The sequence below is a fragment of the Salvelinus alpinus genome, chromosome 9 (genome assembly GCF_045679555.1).
Source record: "Salvelinus alpinus chromosome 9, SLU_Salpinus.1, whole genome shotgun sequence".
NCBI lineage: Eukaryota > Metazoa > Chordata > Actinopteri > Salmoniformes > Salmonidae > Salvelinus > Salvelinus alpinus.
In genome coordinates, this window is record NC_092094.1 from 32,707,655 (window position 1) to 32,726,756 (window position 19,102).

Here is a 19,102-nt window from a genome sequence, read left to right on the forward strand (position 1 = left end):
AAAAACCAAAGTCTATGAGAATTCCATTCATTCCAATAAATGTTATAGCCCTTGATATTCATGAATAGGAATTGGAAATATGGAAGTATAGATTAGCCAAATTGTTTTACCTGAGCATAACCCCAAAACAAATTAGCCAGCCCTACTCTGTTGTTTATGATTTTGATGTCATGGAGGACTGATTGATGATTCATTGATTCCAGTTGAAAAATAAGTGCAGCGCTCATTGAATGACATGCTTTGAGCACTACATGTGAAAAATGAATGCCATATGCTGCATTTGCTATAGGCCTATTGTTTACCTTTCTGTTGGTGACACTTTATCTTGATCATTTGCAGCTGTTGAAGGGTCCATAAATTGGTCATCAAATTTGATCTGATCTTCATCTAAGTCACAACAAGAGACAAACATAGTGTGCTTAAACTAATAACACACAAATTATTGTATTTTTCTTGTTGATATTGAATACATAATTTAAACATTCCCTGTGTAGGTTGGAAAAAGTATGTGAACCCCTAGGCTAATGACTTCTCCTGAAGCTAATTGGAGTCAGGAGTCGGCTAACCTGGAGTACAATCATTGAGACGAGATTAGAGATGTGGGTTAGAGCTGACTTGCCCTATAAAAACACTCACAAAATTTGAGTTTGCTATTCACAAGAAGCATTACCTGATGTGAACCATGCCTCGAACAAAAGAGATATCAGAAGACCTAAGATTAAGAATTGTTGACTTGCATAAAGCTGGAAAGGGTTACAAAAGTATCTCTAAAATCCTTGATGTTCATCAGTCCTGCGGTAAGACAAATTGTTTGTAAATGGAGAAAGTTCAGCACTGTTGCTACTCTCCCTAGGAGTGGCCGTCCTGCAAAGATGACTGCAAGAGCACAGTACAGAATGCTCAATGAGGTTAAGAAGAGTCCTAGAGTGTCAGCTAAAGACTTACAGAAATCTCTGGAAGATGCTAACATATCTGTTGATGAGGATACAATACATAAAACACTAAACAAGAATGGTGTTCATGGGAGGACATCACGGAAGAAGCCACTGCTGTCCAAAAACAAACATTGCTGCACAACTGAAGTTTGCAAAAGTGCACCTTGATGTTCCACAGCGCTACTGGCAAAATATTCTGTGGACAGATGAAACTACAGTTGAGCTGTTTGGAAGGAACACACAATACTATGTGTGGAGAAAAAAAGGTACAGCACACCAACATCAAAACCTCATCCCAACTGTAAAGTATGGTGGAGGGAGCATCATGCTTTGGGGCTGCTTTGCTGCCTCAGGGCCTGGACAGCTTGCTGTCATTGACGGAAAAATGAATTCCCAAGATTATCAAGACATTTTGCAGGAGAATGTAAGGCTATCTGTCCGCCAATTGAAGCTCAATAGAAGTTGGTTGATGCAACAGGACAACGACCCAAAACACAGAAGTAAATCAACAACAGAATGTCTTCAACAGAAAAAGAAATATGCCTTCTGGAGTGGCCCAGTCAGTCTTGACCTCAACCCGATTGAGATGCTGTGGCAGGACCTCAAGAGAGCAGTTCACACCAGACATCCCAAGAATATTGCTGAACTGAATTTTTTTTTAAAGAGGAATGGTCCAAAATTCCTCCTTACCGTTGTGCAGGTCTAATCCGCCACTACAGGAAACGTTTGGTTGAGGTTATTGCTGCCAAAGTAGGGTCAACCAGTTAATAAATGAGTTCACATACTTTTCCCACCCTGCACTGTGAATGTTTACACGGTGTGTTCAATAAAGACATGAAAACGTATAATTGTTTGTGTGTTATTAGTTTAAGCAGACTGTTTCTGTCTATTGTTGTGACCTAGACAAAGATCAGATCACATTTTATGACCAATTTATGCAGAAATCCAATACTTTTTCTTGTCACTATAGCTTGGACTGTAGCCTACAAAAGCCTATTCCTGCTCTTTTCCCACAATCCATCAAACACATTTGGTGTGTCATCACAGTGGTCTCTGATTTATGGTCAGACTCGCTCATGTTGAACATATTTAAATTTGCAGCATTTTTCAGTGCTGATTTGAAGTGTCAAAGATTTTTTTTTGCAAACATCCTTTCTTAATTTAAAAGTAATCATCTAGTTTTTCAAAAGTATCTGTAATCGGATTACAATATTTTAGCTGGTAACTTAACGGATTATTGTTACTGTTTTTTTTGTAATCCCTTACACGTAATCCGTTACTCCCCAACGCTGGTTCTATGGTAGAGGAGTGCCAACCAGAACCTTTCGCTGGGTCCCAAACAGCTGGCCCTCTGGTGGCAGAGACACAGTGCTGTTTAGTTCCAAGGCCACATGAAACATTTAAAGACTGCATGTGGGTCATAAATGTTAGGGAACTGCTTGCGTAATCCAATAGAGGAGGATTCACATAAAGACAGGAGAAGGGTCTTGTAACGCTGTGGCCAACCAAAACCTTTCGCTGTGGTTTCGTTCACAGAGGTCTGATCACATGTGGACATAGGGCACAAGGCTGAAATGTCCCTGAGGTGTCATCTAAAGTGCATTTGAAATTAGAAGAGAGCTGATGCATGTTTCTCTTGGTTTTCATTAGAAGTGGTTGGTTGTTCTGGTTAGTGGTTGTGTATCCTGTTTGGAGTGATGTGATTTAAGCCTACCTTAGTTTAGGTTGATTAACATGCTTTATTGTTGTGAATGTAATAGGTTTTCCCTCCAGGATTCACTTAAAATGACAGGAGCTGTTCAGTGAGCTGTTAGTTTCTAGCTGAAGCCTGCAGACACACACACACACACACACACACACACACACACACACACACACACACACACACACACACACACACACACACACACACACACACACACACACACACACACACACACACACACACACACACACACACACACACACACACACACGCACACACCAAAACACAGGGTGACCTAAATGCAGAAGAAGCTTTGATGTGTGTAGCTTTCATACCCTAAACATGGCTAGAGGATACATACACTGTACACACACACACACACACACACACACAGAGAGAGAGGGGGAGAAAGAGAGAGAGAGAGAGAGAGAGAGAGAGAGAGAGAGAGAGAGAGAGAGAGAGAGAGAGAGAGAGAGAGAGAGAGAGAGAGAGAGAGAGAGAGAGAGAGAGAGAGAGAGAGAGAAACTGAAATAAGGAAACAACCTTTATATTAGTACACAGGAAGTTTAATGCTATAACCTTCACACCAATACACAGGAAACATGGCGTAGTTGACAGGCCTCATTCCTACATAATCATATAGGGAAGCTACTAGAGAGTACAATCCTTGTTACATGAAGTGTCACATTTTACAATAAGACACTCAAACTCTTTCCTTACAGTGTTAATGTTACTAGTTAGCATGGTTCATTTTGTTAGTTACATTAGTACACCACAAAGCCAATATTACAGGCTTCAGTCCTAACCATCTTCTGTCTCTCTGTTGGAATGTGCTTTGTTGTGAAGTGCTGTTTGATTGGTTGTTGTGAGGAGGTAAAAACGGAGCCATCACTGTCACACAGATAGATTATTATTATTGTCATGCTGCTTTACGCTGATTGATTATTTTGAAGTACACACGCACACACAAACACACATGCACACACACAAACACATACACAAACAAACACACACACTCCTACCCAGCAGAATCAGACCTCGCAATCTCCATTAATAGAGAGATGCAGATTCACAAAATCACATACAGAGGGGGTCTCTCTGTGTGTGTGTGTATGCGTGCGAGGTATTTAAGATATTTGTGTGTGAAAAGCTTGGACAAGCGTTTGACTATAAATCTCAGCTGATGCTTTTAGAGACATTTCAACATAGGCCTACATGCTGCTGCAAGACTTCTGTTCACTGACAATGCATCAATCGGCTTTCTCGTTTCAAAAGCAGAGTATTCAATCAGCAGTGAAAAGGTCCTATCTGTGTTGTTCACTTTACCTGTTCATTACCTGACTGACTGGAGCATCCGCCCTGCTTTGTCTACTTTCATCTGTCTATCAGCTCCAGATGATCCAGCCACAGCTGCAACTGTCTCCTGTACTTCCTTGTCCTATTAGATAACTACTGTATGGGATCCTCCAGTTCATTATCCATTACATAATGTTAAAGAGTATCAATACAAACAGTGAAACTCTGAAGCTCAGTTGTATTACTTTAGATCTTCTCTGAAGCTGAAAGGTCTGAAAACGGTTAAATGTGATGCTATACACTCTTTATTAAGAGGTGTGCTATCTAGAAAACTTTAAAGGATTCTTTGGCTGTCGCCACAGGAGAACCCGTTGATGAACCCTTTTGAGTTGCATGTAACCCTTTCCACAGAGGGTTCTACTTGAAACCCAAAAGAGTTCTTCCTGGTACCAAAAAAGGATTCTACCTGGAACCAAAAAGGGTTCTCCTTTACTCCGAGTCAGTATTCATGTCAATAAAAAGGAATTCCCCTTTGAGGAAAACAAACATTCTTTCCTATTGACACCAATTGTAAAAAAGCCAACTTCGTCATAGATTTTTTGTTTTTCAAAAATTACAAAAAATGACGAAAAGCTGCTGTGTACATGTAACCAGGTCAAAAATCCCAACCTACGGTTTGCAATGCTACAACGTAAGGAAGTAGAGCCTGCAAGAAGAGCCTTGTGGCTTCAGGTTATTCGATGTGGGGACCCGGTGTCCAAGTAGGCTACATGTAGCTACAGTATGTGTGTTTCATCAGAGGTAAGACATTTAACTAATTTAGCACAGTCCGTTTGTAACTCCTCTCACTACATGTAGCTTTATAGTCTGTTTGTTTGTGTTGTTGGTCTTGGCTAGCTTAATGTTCTGGTTGGTAATTTAACTAGCTAGCACTCACTCACGTGTCTAACGTTGAAAAGTAATCATCAGACATGTACTTTTCTTAAATGTAGTTTTGTAACTGACTAAAACAAGCAGACAAGAAGACAATTGGGTGAGCCAATTTTTGCTGGGTGAGACAAATTTTGTTGTGAGCCAATTGGGTATCCAAGGTAACCACGGGTTGTTTTCTCCACAGGCAGGTGGGGCCGCAACGTTCTATTTAATACCAACTGGGACAATGGGGACAGTGGAAGAACCCTTCTGAACCCCCTTTTTCTAAGAGTGTACTGTAAGCGTAGCCCTGTGTGTTTTAGCATTTTAGTTTGAAAGGAAGTGAAGTTTGGAGGATTGTTATTTGAAAATCTAGTGAACAATACCAAACTTGTGAAAAGTCTTCAGTAAATGTATCTCCCCTCCAACGCATATACTATAACCAAGGTTTGCTCTTTGTCTCTCTTTCTCCATATCTTTTCCCTAATGCAGATGTATATTTCTGTGTCTGGGTATGTTATTAGTGATGGATGATGGTCTGTCTGAGTCGTGGTTAATTAAGTGATGTCTACAAGAAGAACACGGTCAACGGTTATGACACAGCCGCACAAGCCACGCCTCGTTAACCACACAGCAATGAGGAGGAGATGCACTCATTTTCTCTTGTTCTCCAATCCCCCCATCCTCCTCTTTCAAGAATCTGTTGTCTTTTCTTATCCTTTAACATCTCTCTGGATTTCTTTTCATCACTCTCTGACTTTATTTTTGTATTCCTTATTTGTCTTCATTCATCTGTCTATCGCCTACACTTCCATCTATTTCGGTCTGTTCTTGTTTACTCTTTCTCTATCGTTCTTCCTCATAATTCTTCCAGCCCCTTCACAAGTTGATTTCACCGTTTTTGAAAACTCAATCAAGTATCAACCAAATAATGGTTGATCTGATCACTCAGGTATTGATTCAGAGAGGATTACTTCCTACTATCATGATAAGGTGCTCAGTTAATCCACCGCTTCTCTACAAAACTAAGAACACAAAAAGAGATAGGGAGAGAGAGTGGGGGAGACAGAGAGGAAGAGGGAGATGAAAGAACGAAAGAAAGAAAGAACGAAAGAAGGAAAGAAAGAAAGAACGAAAGAAAGAAAGAAAGAAAGAAAGAATGAAAGAAAGAAAGAAAGAAAGAAAGAAAGAAAGAAAGAAAGAAAGAAAGAAAGAAAGAAAGAAAGAAAGAAAGAAAGAAAGAAAGAAAAAGAGAGAGAAAGACAGTCAATCTCCTAAAGAGGGGAAGAACGGACAAATGTTTTTCTGGGTAACGTTGATCTCCTAGGAGACGCCTCAGTGTCAGGAGGGTTCTCACAGGTCCATGGGGGGAGGGGGGGTGAATCGCACAGCAGGAGAGGGTATAATTGCTTCTGACTCACACACTCACATACACACCCACACACCCACACACACACACACACACACACACACACACACACACACACACACACACACACACACACACACACACATAGACACTCACACACACAATATGTTAGTGAACAATAACATCTCTGTCAAAGGTATCCAGGCTAGTGGTGAGACAGGAATACTAATTAATGCTCATTACATTTAACCCCTCATCCAATCACTGCCATTAATCATTCTGCCTCATCCAATCAGAAGGTCAGTAGTGCATCATGGGGCTGTGGGCGGTACTGTGACCTGTCTTCATTAGGCTATGTGTCCTCCATCACCCATTCACAAAACACATGTATTATGTTGAAACAAGCAAAAAGCAAGTTGCTGATGAATGTTTTCATCCTGAAACTATTCTGCCACACTGACCTTGAAGGTAGCTGCAGTAGTCTAGTTTTACACTTCTGTCTACCCTGGTTCTATTTTCCTCCATAGATTCCCAGGGATACCCTCTCTCGCCCTGGGGGTGCTGGCTTTGAAATAAGAGAGGGGCGGGATCGGGAGGTTAGGAGAGTATTTGAGAATGGGAAGAGGGGGTGAGAGGGGTGCAGCTGCACGGCATCTTAAACCCTCCTCTCCCTCTTGTGTCTTGCCCTGTTTGGGATGAAAGGGGACCCCCCTTTCCCCACGAAGCGCTTTGGAAGGAAGGAATGTTTTGGAGAAGAAGACCCCATCCTACTCTTCTTCTCCTCCAATTGTTTCACTCCTCTCCTCCTCCCCTCTTCTGTGTTTCACTCTTCGATCAGAATAACAGAGTTGTTATGTCTGGTCCCAAACCAACCCCTAGACCCTACCCCAAGACACCACTCGTAGATCTAAAAACAACACATATTCCCAGATAACCTGCTGAGAAAATAAACATTAAATAATAACTAAAAGAATGTCTTCTAATAGTCTTCTGTGTATAATTAAATAATGTAGATAGAAAGAGTTAGCAGACCGGCTATAGTGGTCCAGCAGATCCATCCAGTGTGTCCCTCCTCCACTGTCTCCCAGTACTGTACATCCCAGTCGTACTCTGTGATCCCTCCAGGCCTCCATCTGGCCTGGCTGAGGCTGGCCTGCCCTGGGTCTGTTATTAACTAATTAGATCCCATGCCCTATTCTCAGACATTACTATATGGAGCCATGACACACACACACACAAACAGTATTGTCTGTCAGAGGTCATTGGGGGTGCTGGGGACTGGGTGAGTTCCATTGCTCCACAACAGGATATGAGACCTCTAAATATCTCCAGATATACGAAGTCTTTGTGAGAGGGAGATAACAGTACTCGATGAACTCTTCACTGTGAAGCTGGGACAAACTGACTCACACATCAAGGGCCTATTCATAAAAAGACAGACAGAGAGAGAGAGAGAGAGAGAGAGAGAGAGAGAGAGAGAGAGAGAGAGAGAGAGAGAGAGAGAGAGAGAGAGAGAGAGAGAGAGAGAGAGAGAGAGAGAGAGAGAGAGAGGGGAGGTGCGGATGGTGCCAGTTGTGTGCTAGAAATTCTATCACCATGAATCAGTCAGTATCATGCCATTCAATCTCACAATGTTTGATCATTTTCAGTGTGTGTGTGTGTGTGTGTGTGTGTGTGTGTGTGTGTGTGTGTGTGTGTGTGTGTGTGTGTGTGTGTGTGTGTGTGTGTGTGTGTGTGTGTGTGTGTGTGTGTGTGTGTGTGTGTGTGTGTCGTGCTGTACCAGTCTCCTGTCTTCCTGTGGGTGTTCTGCTGTGACAGATGTGGCTGTTCTGCTGTAATCCTAATAAATATTAATATCAGGAAAAATGGAGTGAGTGATTAGCTTTCAGTGTGTTCGCGAGCGTGTGTGTACGCGTGCGTGTACAGTACATGTGTACATTGGAGGAGGGACACAGGAAGAGTCTTGGTGAGTCCAGCTCTAGGAAGAGTCTTGGTGGGTCCATAATTACTCCATTTAATAATGATGGAGGATTATGTGTTCTTGGGGACCTTCAAAGCTGCAGAAATGTGTTGGTACCCTTGCCCAGATTTGTGCCTCGACACTATTCTGTCTCGGAGCTCTACAAACAATTCCTTCAACCTCATGGCTTGGTTTTTGCTCTGACATGCACTGTCAACTGTGTGACCTTATATTGACAGGTGTGTGCCTATCTAAATCATGTCAAATCAATTGAATTTACCACAGGTGGACTCCAATCAACTTGGACTCCAATCAACCTGAGCTCAACTTTAGAATAAGGCTGTAACGTAACAAAATGTGGAAAAAGTTAAGGGGTCTGAATGCTTTCTGAATGCACTTTAAAAGCCCCATGATACCCCACCGCCATACAGTTCCCCAGCCCCCCATATACATGCTCCTGTGTGTCGAGCCCGCCCCAGCAGCACAGCTCTGGGGTCCATACACCCTGCCTCATGCATCTCATGTTTTCTGGTCTTCCACACTGCCATTTTTGCCTGCCCCAGCAGTTCCTCGCCTACAACATATAGGTCCATAGTCAGCCCCATCTCTAGGCCTGAACACCACCCATCCAGGAAAGAAAACAACCCTACCAGCCTTGAACAAGAAAAAAGGGAGCATCAACATCCTCTCAGAGAAGAACCTGGTCCCAAACCCCCCGGCCACCACGTTGCCCTCAGCCCATGCAGAGACAGAGAGGGAGTGTGTGCGTGTGTGTGTGTGTGTGTGTGTGTGTGTGTGTGTGTGTGTGTGTGTGTGTGTGTGTGTGTGTGTGTGTGTGTGTGTGTGTGTGTGTGTGTGTGTGTGTGTGTGTGTGTGTGTGTGTGTGTGTGTGTGTGTGTGTGTGTGTGTGTGTGTGTGTGTGTGTGTGTGTGTGTGTGTGTGTGTGTGTGTGTGTTTTACTGGGTACCAGGACTTGCTACAGTAGCTTTTTTGAATCACCTTCAGTATCAGTCTGCCTGTTCATTCCTTCTCAGCCTCACAAGGTCTGGCAAAGTTTAATATCCCAAACTGTCTAACCCCTCTGTCCTATCACTATGGTTACGATAGTCTTTTCTGTTGCGATGGTAATGGTCATTTCACACTCTGGTGCTGATTGTTTACATGAGGAGTATTCCATGAACTTTCCTAGGATTCCATAGGACACTGTACACACACAATATCCATGGTACGCGCACACAACAAATATTTACACCTGTTTTAAATTACAATTAGTGAGAGCTGACCTTCTGTTGACCCCACAGTAACAGTCAGTACTCGGCCGTGGAAAAAGTGGAACACTCACACGCCTGGAATGTCAAACAATCCAGAGAAAAGTTGAGTTCTCAAGACCATCTGACACTGGGCAGGATGAGGCCTGGGTCTCTTAAAGGTTATATTGCTATACTGGGTAACACTTTGTGTAGACAGTCCATCTGTGGAGCATTTATAGATGAACTATCTACAGACTATCGATAACATTTCAAATAACTATCTACTTACCCTAGCCATAACCCTAACTTTTACCCTAACCCTTATTCTAAACCTAACCCTAACCTTAGCAAGCAGTTGCTTATCAACAGATAGTTTGTTGATAGTATAACTCTCCGGACTATCCAAGTACAGTGTGACCCTGTACTGCTGTGAAATAACACAGATCAACAGCTTGTACTGCATCCACACATATTTTCACCCAAAATATGTGTATAGGCCTAAACCCTGACACATTTGAGTTGTTTAGGTTAACATCCCACCGTCTTTGGTATTACTGTGCCGGGGGGGGGGGGGGACAGAGAGAGAGGGAATGTGTTATTTGCCTTTTTATCTAAGCTCAGATGATTGCAGCGGTCTTACAGTGGGGAGAAATACGAAACAGAAATCTTGATTTTACCAGCCTTTACAGTTGGTGTATTTTGTGCAAGTAATTTCTTTATACTTCTATTGATATTCATTAGCAAATGAATGGTAATAGTGTCAGAGACATACAGCAGTAATTTAACTACACACACACACACACAACTGCTGCACCCTTGCGTTGATAACACCCCCCCCCCCCATCTCCCCCGCACCACCCCACCATGAATCAGTCCAGTCCATCCCAGCCTATTCAATATGCCCCTATTGTGTGTGTGTGTGTGTGTGTGTGTGTGTGTGTGTGTGTGTGTGTGTGTGTGTGTGTGTGTGTGTGTGTGTGTGTGTGTGTGTGTGTGTGTGTGTGTGTGTGTGTGTGTGTGTGTGTGTGTGTGTGTGTTTTTTGTGTGTGTGTGTGTGTGTGTGTGTGTGTGTGTGTGTGTGTGTGTGTGTGTGTGTGTGTGTGTGTGTGTGTGTGTGTGTGTGTGTGTGTGTGTGTGTGTGTGTGTGTGTGTGTGTGTGTGTGTGTGAGTGTGCATTGCACCCTTCGATCTTATTGAACTCACACTGCTGCATTGATCAAGGCTTTCTGTTGGTCTGCTGGGGAAGAGGGAAGACATCCAATATATCTACTGTATTTTAATGGGCCTGAAGGAGAAATGAAACTGCAGTTGTGTTACTTTTGGATGTTTAAGATTAACCAGACATTAAGCATCATGGAAAAGTATTGAGGCGACTGTCGAGGTTTGACATAGACAAGATGGGGGGTGGGGCATGCAGCTCTTCCAGACTCAGAGAGGTCACATCAGGCCACACAATGTCCTGGGAATTATGGTTCCTTTTTAAAAACGCTGTATTCTGGCCTGACTCCCAGAGCTGAGAGAAAATACACTCATCATCCCTCTGGAGACAGGACGTCAGCGACTCTGCTGGCTGTTTGTGTGTGTGCGTATGTGTGTGTGCTGGACTTTGGTAAAATGAGTAGGAGATAAGGTTTCTGATCTGGCCGATGGCTGAGTGGAGGTGTGGAACGTGTAAGTCCCTGTCACTCGTTTAGTGAGTCTCCATCTCCCTCCATTTCTCCATCTGTCTGTCTTTCTGTCTGGCTTTCTGTCTGGCTTTAGGCTGGAATGCTCTGAGGAAAAAATCCTAAATAAGAAAAAGAGAGCAAGAGAAGAAACAGAAAGAGAGAGAGACAGAGACAGAGAGAAAGTAACGGGCGGTGGGAATGTTTGTGTTTGTCTCACTCGTACTTCGACTCTCAGGGTTTCTTCAGTTAGAGGACAGGAGAGAAGAGAGGAAGAGAGGAGAGCAATTGGGAAGTCTTCTAGCTGCGTGGGATATCGACACAGGATTGCACTGACATCCCAGTACGGCGTGATCAGATGGTTGGATTCCTAGAGAGAAGAGACAGGAAAGATGGCCTTTTTAGCCTGTTCTGTGGATACCTACCTGTTCTCTGGTACTGACTTTTACCTGTGGAGATGTATCTCTGAGGTGTACCTGTTATCTTGTGCATAGCGACCTGTGTGTTTATATAATGGAGGCGGTTCTGCTGCGTCTGGAGGATGTGGTGTTCACACGTCAGGGTCTGCTGTGGACCTTCACCTCCTCAGCTCTCAGACACCTCCGTGCACTGCACCTCACACACACACACAGGTGTGTGCCCAGGCCACTGTACCAGGTAGGATACACCTCTCTCACACACACACAGGTGTGTGCCATGCATTGAAACATGTACATTGTGTGAGAGGAGGGGTTGAAATAAGCACTCAAGGGAATTATGCCGTAAACCTGATGCTGTGCTGATGAAGAGGTTAGAACAGAGGGGACTCTGAACTGGGGCACTAATACAGTACAATACTATTATATACAGTAAGTTACAAGAGGTTAAATGAAGGGCAGAATGAGAGGGGTAAAGGGGTTAACACTGACTTTGAGTGTAAGTAACAAGGTGTAGGATAAATGCGATAGGGCTACACAGTGCACAGTGGGTTAAATCTGAAGTAGGAGACAGAATCCGGTGTTGTGGGCAAGATTTTACTGTGATGGGGAGGTGGGTTGCATGTAGTGAGAGAACTAGGTTTTCTCATTCACTCACATAGTATTAACATGGACTGGAATACAGCCACAGTCATACTTTCATACACTGAAAAACCATGAAACGTGACACGTTTATAACCTAAACGTCAGTGTTTAAAACTTAAGCATTAGGCATTTAGATTCGCCAGTAAGTGTTCTCGTCTTGAACACAGGCGTTTAGAATGCAAGGTTAAATATGATAGTCAGCTTCATATCCTGAAAGTTCATGATAGTTCAGGTTTTAAACACTAGTGCTTACTTTCCCATCTTACTGTTTAGAGTGAATTTAGACATTAGAAATTGATTTGACTTTCCATGCCTTTAATTCAGGTCAGTGTTATGAATTTCTGTCACCGTCCTGAGCTACATTTCAGTACAACTGAACAGAAAAAAATATTTTAAATCGCATGGTGTTGTTACTAGACCATGTTGAGTTTAACTTCCATCTCTCGGTGTGAACAAGATGTGGGAGGGCCCTCATCATATTTCCCAGCATGCTTTGTTGCAGATTGGTTTCTATAAAAGTTTGTTTTATTATCTATGTTTCCTCATGCACATTGATTGATTAATTGATCTTATACTATACAAAGATAAATAACCTACATTTTTTTCTAAACTAATCCAATCTGTGAGGAGTTGGATTTATTGCACCCATTACTGAGATGGTTGTTCCAGTTTATATGGTTTAGGTTGTCTTGTTGTTGAAGCCTGTTACCATAGCAGTCTTTCTAAGTAATAGAATACTTAAGTTCTTGGATGTTCTAACTCTGGATGGATTCTGGTAGGGATCACTCACTATTCACTTCACAAACCAGTGTATTGTGACTGATTTGGTCTGATGTGGTCCATGAGCCAGGATTTTCAAACCACAATGTCAAGGATAACTACACCATAACTAATGGCTTATGAAATGTATAATATGTGGTCATAAACAAACACTGTCATGGGTGGGTATCTCTCAAATTCCCTTGAAAGGCTACAGTGTTAAAACAACACCCCCAGTGTTTAGTGTTTAAAACTTAAACGGCATGGGCTGAATAAACGTGTTCTTGTGTTTAACCAACAACAACAATTTCATTAAGTTGTGAGTTTTTTTTGTGAGCCCAATGCGTGGTTTCGCTAGAGAGAAATCAAATCATTCACAACAAAACTTAAGTCTAGAACCATATGGGAGGAAGTTGTAGATTTCATTAAGCAAATATTCAACCTAGTTCAATGCAGAAAAGTGGTAATTAACTACAATGACGTTGCACCTGTTTTTCAGGCTCAGACAGAGATGAATACACTTACCCCTGCTACGTTAGGTTAGAGACACACATACCGCATGGGAGAGAGGGATATGCAGTTCCTGAAAGTATGCCTTATCTACTTTGAATAACTAGTGAAATGATTTGATCAGACAGTTCTGCAGCATACGTAGGCAGGCTAGCCTAGCTAAATAGGATGACTAAAGACAGAACAGTATGGGGAGTAACGTTGTCTCGCTGATACTGCTTCATCAGAGATGAAATGATGACTTTAAGGAATGCAAAATAGTCATCGAATAAAAACAAAATAATATACACAACTGAAGTATTGTACTATTTCATAGTAATGTTCTGTTTATCTATTGATGTCTACCCGTTGTGGACTTGACAGAGACAATTATTATTTAAAAAATGATTATTTTTATTTTTATAATTTTTTTATAATCTAACTGAAACCGAACCGACCTTAAAAAAGCACTAATCCCTCAGCAGTATTAAAAAGTGTTACAACGAATTAACATGTTCTGGTGTTTACAATCTAAACACTGTGACAAGTTTTCATTGAAATTCTAAATGCCTTGACGAGTTTAAAAAGTGTTACAGGCCTACTGAGTGGCACAGCGGTCTAAGGCACTGTATCGCAGTGTTGCGGCGTCACTATGGCCTGGGGTTTGATCCCAGGCTGTGTCATTACTGGCCGTAACCACCAGGAGTCCCATAGGGCAATGCACAATTGACCCATTGCGCTCTAGCGACTCCTTGTGGCGGTCCGGGTGCCTGTAGTCTGACTCTAGGCGTCAGTTGAATGGTGTTTCCTATGACACATTTGTGCAGCTGGCTTCCGGGTAAGAAGCGTGGTTTGGTGGGTCATGTTTCGGAAGATGCATGACTCGACCTTTGCCTCTCCCGAGCCCGTTGGTGAGTTGCAGCGATGAGACAAGATCATAATCACGAAAAAAAGGGAAAAAAAGTGTTACAGAAAAGTGTTTTAGTTATGTGCTCAGATCCTCTATGATAAATAAGAGTGTTTCTACCTCATGCAGAGACAAAAGCCTATTTAGTAGTTTCAGGACATAAAAAACACACACACTTTACATGTGTGTGTGTGTGTGTGTGTGTGTGTGTGTGTGTGTGTGTGTGTGTGTGTGTGTGTGTGTGTGTGTGTGTGTGTGTGTGTGTGTGTGTGTGTGTGTGTGACCAGCTCTGACGCAGCATAATTGATAATTAGTATTTGCTCCACCATGTCTGAATCTGCACACGGTGCTCTCAGAGAGCAATTAGTCTTCCTGACTCATTCCACCTGCCCCATGTGCAGTTGACACTGTCAGGTCCCACCAGACCAACCCATAGAGGGATCACAGAGCTACTAAGGCTGTTGTCATAGCAACGGGCAGGAGAGGGACTGACACATACAGCAACATACACACTCTAATAAATTCTCACAAGCACGCATGCTCACACACACACACACACACACACACGCTCCCACACACACACACAAACACACACACACACGCTCACACACGCTCACACACACACACGCGCGCTCACACACAAACACACACACACACACGCTCACAAACATACACAAACACACATGCTAGGGGATGGAGATATCCTGTATCAGTTGTAAAGAGTGATCAGACATACAGAACCTCTCAACAACAAGGAACTGTAATACTGTATCTGGCACAGACAGGACTGCTTGTCTTTGGAAAACGGGGAGTGAAGGAGAAAGAGAGAAAGAAAGAGAAGGGGATTATATCTGCCTCACAAATACATTCCACAACCAGTCTGGAGCTGATTTTCACCTTCCCCCTCCTCTCTGCTCTCCTCTTTTCCTCCTCTCCTCCTTCTCCCTCCCCTGTGTGTTTTGATCCAGCAGGTATTCCCTCCCTCTCCACTTCTCTGACCCAAAAGGTCTGCTTTCCTTTCTCTTGTTCAAGGGGAAACTCCTGCCTCTCCTACTATCTCTCTCCTACTATTCTCTAATTTTCTCTCTCATGGAGTATGAGTGTTTGCAATCATGTGTGTATACTAACCCCTGTGTGTGCACGTGTGCGTGCCTGTGTGTGTGTGTGTGTGCGAGCGAGCGTGTGCCAGTGTGCGTGAGCCATGGATTCATGATGACAGTAGATTAATGTGTGTGAAATAATTTCACTGACACACACACACACACACTGGCATGCACACACACACATACACCCTTCTGAGAAGGCACCCCTGTGTTCACACATTCCTACATCAGGCTGTGAAAATGTCAACTCAACAACATTCAGTCACACATTCTCGCTGGGAAATGCCTCTTTAAAGCTACAGGCTGGTTCAAGACCCTGCCTTTGGGTTGCGGTGTGATGTGCTGTGTTAAGCCCTAAGCAGAGGTTTAGCGTTGCTGTTCTCCTCCTCCTCCCCCACCTCCTTCTTCACCTCCTCCTCTAACCCTCTCCTACTCATCTGACGAACCTCACTGTGAAAGGCAGGATGTCCTGGGGAGGTAGGGAGGAACAAATAGAGAAATGGAGGATATAGCAGACCCAGGTGGCCATTTCTTCCTCTGCAACATAGTACCCGCAAAACACCAGTCTCAACGTCAACAGTGAAGAGGCGACTCCGGGATGTTGGCCTTCAAGGCAGAGTTGCAAAGAAAAAGCCAAATCTCAGACTGGCCAATAAAAAGAAAAGATTAAGATGGGCAAAAAAACACAGACACTGGACAAAGGAACTCTGCCTAGAAGGCCAGCATCCCGGAGTCGCTTCTTCACTGTTGACGTTGAGACTGGGGTTTTGCGGGTACTACTTAATGAAGCTGCCAGTTGAGGACTTCTGAGGCGTCTGTTTCTCAAACTAGACACTCTAATGTACTTGTCCTCTTGCTCAGTTGTGCACCGGGGCTTCCCACTCCTCTTTCTATTCTGGTTAGAGCCAGTTTGCGTTGTTCTGTGAAGGGAGTAGCACACAGCATTGTACGAGATCTTCAGTTTCTTGTCAATTTCTCGCATGGAATCGCCTTCATTTCTCAGAACAAGAATAGACTAACGAGTTTCAGAAGAAAGTTCTTTGTTTCTGGCCATTTTGAGCCTGTGATCGAACCCACAAATGTTGATGCACCAGATACTCAACTAGTCTAAAGAAGGCCAGTTTGATTGCTTCTTTAATCAGCACAACAGTTTTCAGCTGTGTTAAAATAATTGCAAAGGGTTTTCTAATGATCAATTAGCCTTTGAAAATGATCAACTTGGATTAGCTAACACAATGTGCCATTGGAACACAGGAGTGATGGTTGCTGATAATGGGCCTCTGTACACCTATGTAGGTATTCCATTACAAATCAGCCGTTTCCAGCTACAATAGTCATTTACAGCATTCACAATGTCTACACTGTATTTCTGATCAATTTGAGATGATTTTAATGGACAGAAAATTAGCTTTTCTTTCAAAAACAAGGACATTTCTAAGTGACCCCAGACTTTTAAACTGTAGTGTATTTTGCATTATACTCTATTTAATGGCAGCCTACTATTTAGGGAAGACAAATTAACTCCCAAACTGTGTAACATTTAGACACAAGTCCAGAATCAAAATCTGCTGATCCATTACAAATCCAAACTCCCTCAATCCCTAATTCCCTATCCAACTGCAGGGGAATCTCAGCTCTATCCTCTGACACACAAACAGTATACTTGTGCCTCTGACTTTGTTCATTGAACTCTATCGCTTTCCTGCTTCAGCTGCCAGCTCTGTTCTCCAGCCAACTCCGGTGTTTAATGGGAGAAAATCTTTTTCCAGAACCAAACCATGGGAGATTCAGTTGTTTCTGCAGATGGAGAGAGGGAAGAGGTGGATTGGAGAGAGGCATGGAGAGGAGATGGACACACACACACACACACACACACACACACACACACACACACACACACACACACACACACACACACACACACACACACACACACACACACACACACACACACACACACACACACACACACACACACACACACACACACACACACACACAACAGAAAACAACAGTTGAGCTGTGTGATGTAGTGGTTAAAGCCGTTTATAGTGTGTCCCTCGGGAGCACAGCTTATTTGCATAGTACGTCTGGAAAACATTTACCACTGCCTTATTTCTAGGTTTATCATGTGTGTGTGAACCTGAGGGACACATGTACTATACAGTAGGTGTGCATTGAGATAAACAGAGTGGCCAGTTAATGATGGAAAATGTTATGTTTATCTATTTATCTTCTTGACGTTTAACTCAGAAGAAAGAAAGTCCATGAATTAATATTTCTGTTACATTAGCTACCAGCAGAGGCCTCTGGATCAGTTATTACATAAACATAACAGTCAATCATAGATCATGTTTTTTAGAGTTATACACAAGCCTCTTATGAGGAAATAGGGCAGCAGACTATGTGCAGGGTTGGGTAGGTTACTTTCTACGAGGCATTAAAAGAAGACAAAAAGGATCCATTAAACGCATTTGGTGTGTCATCATGGTGGTCTCTGACTTGTGGTCAGACTCGCTCAGGTGGAGGGAACTTAAACTTAAGCCTTTTTTCAATGCTGAATTTAATGTAATTGAGAAAAGAGAAAGGTCTCATATTCACTACCGGTCAAAAGTTTTAGAACACCTACTCATTCAAGGGTTTTTCTTTACTTTTACTTTTTCTACATATGGAATCATGTAGTAGCCAAAAAACTGTTAAACAAATCAAAATATATTTTATATTTGAGATTCTTCAAATAGCCACCCTTTGCCTTGATGACAGCTTTGCACACTCTTGGCATTCTCTCAACCAGCTTCACCTGGAATGCTTTTCCAACAGTCTTGAAGGAGTTCCCACATACGCTCAGCGCTTGTTGGCTGCTTTTCCTTCACTCTGCGTTCCGAATCATCCCAAACCATCTCACTTTGGTTAAGGTCGGGGGATTGTGGAGGCAAGGTCATCTGATGCAGCACTCCATCACTCTCCTTCTTGGTCAAATAGCCCTTACACAAGCTGGAGGTGTGTTGGGTCATTGTCCTGTTGAAAAACAAATGATAGTCCCACTGAGCCTAAACCAGATTGGGATGGCGTATCGCTGCAGAATGCTGTGATAGCCATGCTGGTTAAGTGTGCCTTGAATTCTAAATAAATCACAGACAGTGTCACCAGCAAAGCACCCCCAGATAGACATGCAGAGATCATCCGTTCACCCACATCTCGTCTCACAAAGACATGGCGGTTGGAACCAAAAATCTACAATTTGGACTCCAGACCAAAGGACAAATTTCCACAGGTTTAATGTCCATTGCTCGTGTTTCTAGGTCCAAACAAGTCTCTTCTTATTATTGTTGTCCTTTAGTAGTGGTTTCTTTGCAGAAATTCGACCATGAAGGCCTGATTCAAACAGTCTCCTCTGAACAGTTGATGTTGAGATGTCTGTTACTTGAACTCTGTGAACCATTTATTTTATCTGCAGTTTCTGAGGCTGGTAACTCAAATGAACTTATCCTCTGCAGCAGAGGTAACTCTGGGTCTTCCTTTCCTGTGTCGGTCCTCATGAGAGCTAGTTTCTTCATAGCGCTTGATGGTTTTTGCGACTGCACTTGAAGAAACTTTAAAAGTTATTCAAATGTTCTGTATTGACTGACCTTCATGTCTTAAAGTAATTATGGACTGTCGATTCTCTTAGCTTATTTGAGCTGTTCTTGCCA

The 19,102-nt window shown here is 42.9% G+C and overlaps 1 protein-coding gene across 7 annotated transcripts in view; it reads left to right on the forward strand.

The window, feature by feature from the left end:
• The window catches only part of LOC139584665 (FERM domain-containing protein 4A-like), a 191,323-nt gene that overhangs the window by 91,995 nt on the left and 80,226 nt on the right, over positions 1-19,102 (forward strand). The window contains exon 1 of one of the 7 annotated variants that reach the window (XM_071416782.1): positions 11,275-11,748. The exons of the other annotated variants lie outside the window; for them this stretch is intronic. Coding sequence (XP_071272883.1) covers positions 11,605-11,748 — 144 coding nt within the window. The 5' untranslated portion in view covers positions 11,275-11,604. Of the gene's footprint in view, positions 1-11,274; positions 11,749-19,102 lie in introns of those variants that run through there. 7 annotated transcript variants of the gene reach the window in all.